This window comes from Zingiber officinale, chromosome 5A (assembly GCF_018446385.1).
Source record: "Zingiber officinale cultivar Zhangliang chromosome 5A, Zo_v1.1, whole genome shotgun sequence".
Taxonomy (NCBI): Eukaryota; Viridiplantae; Streptophyta; class Magnoliopsida; order Zingiberales; family Zingiberaceae; genus Zingiber; species Zingiber officinale.
The window spans coordinates 131,482,513-131,490,774 of NC_055994.1; the positions used below are offsets into that span (position 1 = coordinate 131,482,513).

An 8,262-nucleotide genomic window follows, 5' to 3' on the forward strand; every position below is an offset into this window, starting at 1 on the left:
GCTTCCACTGTCTTGTCAGGATATGCTCAAGCTGTTGAGGTATGGTGTCAAGTACACTTTTCTGACATGTCCTATCAGAGAAAGCTTTGAGATGCGTGCACGTCTCAAGGAGTGTGCACGCGCACCCCTGAGAGCCCTATATAAAGGATCCCAAGCTTCGACGAAGGTAAACTCATTCTATTGTAGCTACAGTTACACTGCCAATTTTGTTTCTTTGCTTGCTTGTTGCTTTTGCCGGAGATTTGACTTGAACGTCGGAGGGTCATCGTCGGGGAACCACTCCCTGGCTCGGCACTGACGCTTTTGTGCTTGCATGCTAGTCTCGTCGGAGGTCCACGCACGGTCAGCAAGAGCGCCACATCCCCAGCGCCCATCACCTCGACTCTCTGATAGGATTAAATATGATTGTGGAGGATAAAGGTCATGCAATATCAATTTGGGATCACGAAAAACAAAATATTATCATAGCGAATCATGGCTCAACTAGTGACTTTATTGAATACATTCGAAGAAATTTCGAGTTACGTGATATTCAGATGTATCATCAGCTTCATCACAATATGGTTGAACACATCTGGGAAACATGCCATCGTGATGAGTAAATAATTAATTTATCATCTATAAAATATTTAGTTATTCAATTTTGAATTTGTGAAATATTTAAATTCGTATGTTGGTAGTTTTTTTAAAATGTGTTTATGTTGTATTGTTTCCATTTAAATAAAATATTAATATTAAAATAATTATTTTGAATAATTGTCTAAATATATAGATAAATATTAAATAAAAAATATTAATGGATAAATGATAAACAAAATATATTAATTTTATTTAAATATAAAATTAGATGTAAGTTAATAAAATGATTATGAGACCATAAATATTTAGTTGGTCATATATTTACTTGTGAAGTTGAGGATAATTGAGAGTAAAATATTTGATGAGTGAAAATTATAAATATTTAGTTTGTGAGATATTTTATTGTGAAATTTAAAATAATTAAATAATAAAATATTTAAAAAATGATATATGAATATGCTTGGAGAAATATCATAGCACTGTGGATGTTCTTATAATTTTCTAGCGGAGCCAATGATTTTCACTTATTGACATATAATTCCAGATAATTGATGGGGTTGTTGGGCCTCGATTCTGAAGCCGGAGCAGAGAAGGCGGATGCGGGCGAGGAGGCCTCTTGCTGGCTTGCTGCGGCAGACATGGCAGCTGAAATGGATGGAGTGCTAATGGAAGAAGAAAAGGCGGCCGCTGGAGAAGCGATGGCAGAGCATCACGACGGTGTCGACGGTGACGGTGACGGTGACGGTGACGGTGACGGTGGCGGTGCTGAAAAGGAGGTAAGTCATCAACAGTTTAACCTCCCCTCGTTGAATTATGGACAAAAATGCCCACCCTTCGCAGCTAAATTACCAAATTGTATCACTCTATTTATAGTAGTGAAGGTCTTGCTTAGATATGAAGATTCGGCAAGCTTACTAATACAAGGTTTGAATCTTGTTTACTTAATTTTTTTTCTAATTTGAAAATAAATATTTTTAAAATTAATTTTTAATTCAAAATGGCGAAAACTATTAAAAATAGGTTAATTTTTAGGTATTTTTAAAGATTATTTTTATTTTTTTTATAAAAAAATTAGGTCTTCGTTTAGGGCTTTTAGAAGTAGAACTACGCTTGAGGAAGAAGAAACGGTGGGAATAGATGCCACTCGGGAAGTACCACTGCGACTACTGCGATAAGCAGTTCCAAGACACGCCGGGCGCCCGCAAGCGCCACCTCCAGGGCCTCAGCCACCAGCGCGCCCGCGCCCTTTGGTACGACTCCTTCAAAGGTACCGCTGCTGCTCCATGCCCTCCCCCTCCTTGCTCGAGCATTTCCTCAAACAACTCGTGGTCCTTGCTCGCAGAGCCGCATGGAGTATCTCCTCTTTTCCAGCCTGATGGAAGCCTGGCTAAGGGGGTTTGCCACCACTTTGTCCGATCTGTAAGATCCTTCTCGATCTTAGCATCCCCAGCGAGATCGGACCTGCTTGTTCCCGGGAACACTTTATCAAAGCTTACATCTTTGTTAACTCTACTAATTGCTTCACTTTCTGCGTTCGTAGGGGGTTTGCAAGTATGGGGACGCATGCAAGTATTTTCACCCGAAGCCGGATTCGCTCAATCATGCACGTTACGTGACAGGTTAGTTGGCTGTAATTCGATTTTTTGAATCTTGAGGAAAAAATTGTCAAAAGAGACGTGTGAATTGTAGCCTTGAATAAAACCTATCTCGTCCTTTTTCTCTATCGAGGAAAGCTTAGAGATTGATGAGGAAAAAATAATATAGTTATTAATGAAAAAATTCCCTACTTTTTTAATTCATTTACAACTATGGTTGTTTGCGTTTCACTTTTAGTGGCATGGAAAATTATGACGTCTGGAGTTTGGCTGATCTAGAGATGAATTAGTTTGACTTTGGATGCAGAAAAAAATGGAAATCCTCTCCGACTGCGAAATGGATCAGTTTTTCTTTTGTAAATCATATTGTGCCCATATTTTCAAAAATTGTTGTCCTCATTAAAAACGGAGTCCTAACTATTTGTTTGACAATGTACAGACTAAGTAAAAAAGAAAAATCTAATTTCAAGTTTGCTGGTATTGACAATTTTATTTTTGTGATTACTATGACGTCAAACAATCTCTTGATATGTGTTTTGGTGCAATACAGAGAAAAATGGTCTGAGGTCTTTAACTCTAATATACCTATTTTCATTTCAAATCACTAAATAGTAATGCCTCGAGGTTGTTTGTTCATGATTTGTGCTAGTTGAGGGATTTAGGGATTGTTTCAGTGAAAGCCTAGTCAGGTTGTCATTGGCACCTGCTAATTGCAGATGCTTTTAGATTTACACGATCAGAATGTAAATAAAAAGTGTTTATCTTTGGCAAAATTTTTGCATCATGCACTTATCAAGATATGCCATTAATATCCTACTATTATTGCTTCTTATTGTGCAGAGCTGAGCTACCACCCAGACATGCTACCATTTCAGAATAGTTCGGTTACTAATTTTCAATTAAGGGAGAATTTATCAGGTGAGTTTGCTTAGCTTTTTTATATTTGAATGTAGAAAGAAACAAAATTATGGGTATAATATATGACAAATTTAATCTAAAATGTTCTACATAATCTTAGTTTTTGCCTTTATTTTGATAGTCATGGTTATATAATCAGTGGAATTCTGTCTGGCTCTTCCGAGTTGGAAATGCATCCGGTGAATGAAGAAAAATGGTTAATTAAATATAGAAAAGTGGAGAGTTAAAAGGCAAAATTATTAGAGCAAGAGAGGAAGAAACACTAGCTTAGCAGGTTATGACAACTTGCAACCTGATATTTTTTTTCTTTGCATTATGAGGAAGGAAGGATCTAAAATCCTTGGTGTGGTTTAAAACAGCCTAATTTGTTTCTCTTATCACATTTTTCACCTTTACCAACTAACCTACTTGACAAGTGAGTTAAGTGACGTCACACCTTAATTTTTATTTTGTCTTAAACACGGTGATTTCATGAATGTCCTAAAAAAAAACAATTGTTTATGCTGTGCTTCGGTTACTATATTTCAGCTGAATAGAAACCACAAACTTTATTTGTTTGACAACCATGAGCTTATGCTGGGGCGGACTTGCATGTACGTTTTTATTATCAAATCAGCCAATCTAACCAGAATTAATATTGTGGACAAGGAGCTTGTAGTAGTTGATTGTGCTATTACTAAATGGCTCAATCAAGAATTCCTTGCAAATACCTCTTAATCCCATTTGCTAAATTGGTGAGGTGACTTGAAGCATATGATATCTACGGTTAGTTGTTTGATAGAAAATACGTAAAATAAGGACAGTGATGCATTTGCAGTATTAATATTGTTTCCTTTTAAATAACTTATTCTAGCCGTGTCTTATTGATCATTCTCGAGTTATTTTTAATACTATTTTGACAATAGATATCCCTCGAAATTCTTTGATTGGCTCCTCGCTATAGTACATGTAGATCGAGTCCACATTGAATAGTGTACACCTTCAGTGATGTTCTTAATTTATAGTGTTTGCTCACGTTCGCTAAAGCTTAGATTTGCTTCAACAAAGAACTTTTGGTTTGAGAATTTGTTTCTTTCATCTTTAATGTTTAAAATTTGATATTTTATTCTCTTCTATTGAAATGTTTATGCTTCATACACGTCATTTTTGCTAAGAAATTCCTTGAACAATTCAAAATTTTCATCAACATGATAGTTTTTTCTCTTTCATTTGTGTTATTAAAAGAGAATAGTCATCGATTTATGATCTTGAACAAGAGCAGAAATTTTATAATAATTGCTCTTAGACACTGAAACTCTTGGATCAGGAACATCAAGTTGGAAATTATAAAGCCAAGAAGTGAAGCGGTTCAGCATACACTAGGTCACAATTAGATCTAGCAAGTTAACACTCATAGTATATTATTAGACTACATAGCTATCCAAACTATACACAGCTCAACAAAAAAGCACTTAGTAGAGTAGCCTCTATTCCAGTATACTTAAAACATGATGAACATTATATTGGCGCTTGCTTGAATAGCAACACAATGATGATTCTTCTTCTTTCAATAAACTAAAGAGCTTTCATCTAAGTTTCTTCACTCTTTTGCTTAATTCTCTTATGGTTATTTTTTATATGTCGATCTGTTTTTTTCTTATTTAAAAAAAAACAATTCTTTTAACATTGTCTAGTGCTGTCATTTGGCAGGCACATCAACTATCATGAATCAGGCAGGAATTTCCTGGGGTAACTTGCCTCCATCATTAAGACCACCACCTCCAGATGGTGGTCATCCTCTTCCGTTTGTTGATTGGGGATAAATCTTGTAGGGAATATTTGAGGTAATATCTACAAACTATAATGATTTTTTTAAAAAAAAATCCTTTTTGATCAATTAAATCTATACAAATTAAGTTAAACGTGACATTACAGGTGGCCTGGAAATATGAAGGATTTTTTCTTTGTATGCATTTATGCAACTACGGGCAGTTCGCAGACTCCTTTTTAGCTTGCATAAAATATTTTCCAAGAAGATATAAAATTATACTCAAATGAAATCTTTAGCCGACTAAGACCATATGGAATGGTAGACTTACTAAGACTCAAATTACAATTTATTCCAAGGATGGTAATTTAAACATTGATTTTGAATTTTATTATTGGCTATTTTTAATTATAGAATTCGGAAATAATAATATTATTAACTGATGATATTGAGATGTTTTTGAAAAAACAAAGAGAAAAATTACAATCTAGTAGTTAACATCAGAAAGCATTCGATAATTACGCATCCTCTTACAAAACTAGTGTGAAATAAACAAAATGTAATTTCAGTATTATAAATATATTTAAGTCGTTAGTTTTTTCCATATATATGTATAAAAAAGATAACTATTACAAAATCTATCTTGTTAAAAAAAATAATAATTAGATTATTAAAATTTATTGTTGTCAAAATTGATAGAGCATTAATGGAGGCGCTATTTGCATCATGTTTTTTTATGTATTTGTAGTTGCCATTATCTTATGGAAATTTTCAGCTGACGTTAGGGTTCGTAGCTGATGTCCTATCATTTTAGTGTTTTTAAGTAAATTGTTTATTATAAAAATTTATCCGTGAATTAGTTGATATCAGTTAGAAATTGAGATTTAATTAGAGTAATCATATAAGCTTTCCTATTAAAAATATATAATTTGATGTAAAAAATTTATTTTATTAAAATTTGATATTTATTTTTTATTATATCATATATCAGTTTTTTTTATTTTTTTCTCTCTTCTATATAATAATGTTTAGGGAATAAAATTTATTTCATAAATTTAAAGAAATATTATTTATAAATGTAAAATTTAGGAAATTGATGAATAGCTTATGTAAAGATTTTATAAATATTTTATTTAAAATTTAAGATAAAATTTGTAAATAATAAGTGAGGTAGATACTATTAGAAATTGAGAAGATGTCTTTCACTCCTCCGCACGGTTACAATTACCTTTACACGTTCCATGGGAGATGGCAAGCTTTAGGTTTAGGGCAGTAAATGATGGGACGTTTATAAATAAATTTGATGTTTCATTCAATAAAATTCGTTTATATTTAATTATAAAAAATATAAACTTAAATATTAATGAATTCGAATTGTTAATGTATAACTAAATTTATTAATTATTTTTTATAAATTTTAATTGTTAAAATAGTATATATAAAAAATATTAATGAATTTTATAGATTTTTTATATACATATTTCTAAAATTTAGTGTATGTATATATATAAATTTTATGGAAAAATAAAATTGTAAAATCATTTATAAAGATAATTGAGTTCGAATAAAATTTTATTTTATTTTGATAACTCATTTGAGACTTTCAGTCCAATTAATCTCTGAAGGCGACAATATGATAGATCCAGAAGTACAAATAACTCATTGTTGTAAGTAGCTCCTCAGTCAACAGCCGTCTCAAAATTTTCATTCTACTGGAAGATGATATCATGTAGTGTGTCGCAATTGCTTGAGTTCGATAAGATTTATAATAAATAAATTTTCATAAGTTGGATAAGTAAATAAATAAATTTTAACAAGAACTTGTTTATATCAGCTATTGTCTGTACAATTTTTTTAATATATATCCTCTTAAATAATTAATAAAAAATATTAGAAATAAAAAATAAAATTTATATGTTATATTCATTAACTTAGAAAAATCTTATAATAGAGTTCAGAAAAAATTATATGCAGAATTTTAAAAAAGAGAGGTGTTAGCATAACATATGATCTAATTAAAGATATGTGAGAGTGTATAACGATTAGAGTAAAGATTTTAAAGTCACTGAATTATTTCTAATAAAGATAGAGTTACATTAAGGATTAATTCTAAGTCTCTATCTTTTGACATTAATTATAGACGAATTCACTGCACACATTCAAGATACAATATCATGGTACATGTTTGTTTACAAATGCTATTATTTTAGTAGATGAAATACGTGAAGGAGTAAATAATAAACTATAATCTTTGCAGGAAACATTAAAAGGGAAAAGTTTTAGACTTGGTAGAATAAAGACATAATATATAAATTAAAGTTTAGCAATATTAGATGTAATGAGATAATTGTTAAAATAAGAGATGACGAATTCTTCGGAACCGAGAGCTTTAAATATTTAGGATCTTTTTATAAAATAATGAAGGGATAGAGAGTAGGGGTGAGTAATCAACCCGCCAAACTGACCAACCCTCTCATACTGACCCAAACTGAATCGAAAAAAATCCTGCCAGATATAGGGTCGAATGTAGGGGTCCTAATATTGCATTATATGATCTAGTAGGGCCGGATAGTTTTTTATCTCAATAATCGAATCAACTCGATCCACGATCATCCCTATTTGTAACAGCTACTGTCAATAAGCTACTACACGTTGTAGCAACTAATGTCGATTAGCTACTACAACGTGTAATGAGTATATTATCATTTTAAAATATTTTTTTGTTGTATTTATATTTATATTTTATATTTCATTGGATATAGGATTGGATATCTAAATAACTGACAACCCGTCGGATATCTGATACGTAAGAACCGCCAAATATAAGGTCGGATGTAGGATCCTAATATTTATTATCTGATCTAGTACAGTCGGATATTTTTTTATCCCAATAACTGAACTAACTCGATTCGTGATCAGCCCTAATTGAGAGAGAAATCTTATATATAATACAAGTGGGATGATTGAAATGGAGGAGAGCGAAGGGTATTTTATGTGATCGTAAATTACTTCTAAAACTTAAAGGAAAGTTTTACAAAGTCGCAGTTAGACTTGTTATTTTATATGAAGCTGAATGTTGGATTATAACTTAAGCACATAAATAAAAGATGTGAGTTACAGAGATGAGAATGATAAGGTGGATGTGTAGACATATATGGACAGAATAAAAAATGAAAAAATATTAGATAGAGTCAGAGTTATATCTATTGAGAACAAATTAAAATTTATTTAAATATAAATAATGCTATATAAGTAAAAGATAGAGTTGAACGTGTAAAAAAAGATTCATATAATAAATCTCATAAAGTTGGCTTATTAGTGTTAGGACCAAAAGTAGCTAGAGGGGGGGTGAATAGCTCGTCGCGTTCGCTCGGTGCTTGGCGTTGCTCGGCGTTGATTGTTTCTTCAAGAATATGCAGCGGA

General features: G+C 31.9%; 1 protein-coding gene across 3 annotated transcripts; it reads left to right on the top strand.

The window, feature by feature from the left end:
• The first annotated feature begins 1,091 nt into the window (after positions 1–1,091).
• On the top strand, positions 1,092–5,230 carry LOC121981834 (zinc finger CCCH domain-containing protein 3-like). Of its 3 annotated transcripts, none has more exons than XM_042534586.1 (8): positions 1,092–1,355; positions 1,453–1,503; positions 1,667–1,846; positions 1,922–1,998; positions 2,120–2,198; positions 3,015–3,092; positions 4,782–4,915; positions 5,007–5,230. In XM_042534586.1, exons 3-7 carry the CDS (start codon positions 1,717–1,719, stop codon positions 4,892–4,894), a joined length of 477 nt encoding a protein of 158 aa, XP_042390520.1. In that variant the 5' UTR covers positions 1,092–1,355; positions 1,453–1,503; positions 1,667–1,716; the 3' UTR covers positions 4,895–4,915; positions 5,007–5,230. The 3 variants fall into 3 exon arrangements, with proteins under 3 accessions (XP_042390520.1, XP_042390521.1, XP_042390519.1); XM_042534585.1 differs by having other exon boundaries at positions 1,093–1,355; positions 1,655–1,846; XM_042534587.1 differs by lacking the exon at positions 1,453–1,503.
• The last annotated feature ends 3,032 nt before the right edge of the window (positions 5,231–8,262 follow it).

Bases quoted from the DNA above. Each gene is read 5' to 3' on its own strand.
- LOC121981834 (XM_042534586.1), top strand. From the start codon at position 1,717: ATGCCACTCGGGAAGTACCACTGCGACTACTGCGATAAGCAGTTCCAA. The intron at 1,999-2,119 runs GTAAGATCCTTC...CTGCGTTCGTAG, and splicing joins GCCACCACTTTGTCCGATCT to GGGGTTTGCAAGTATGGGGA. The intron at 2,199-3,014 runs GTTAGTTGGCTG...CTTATTGTGCAG, and splicing joins TCATGCACGTTACGTGACAG to AGCTGAGCTACCACCCAGAC.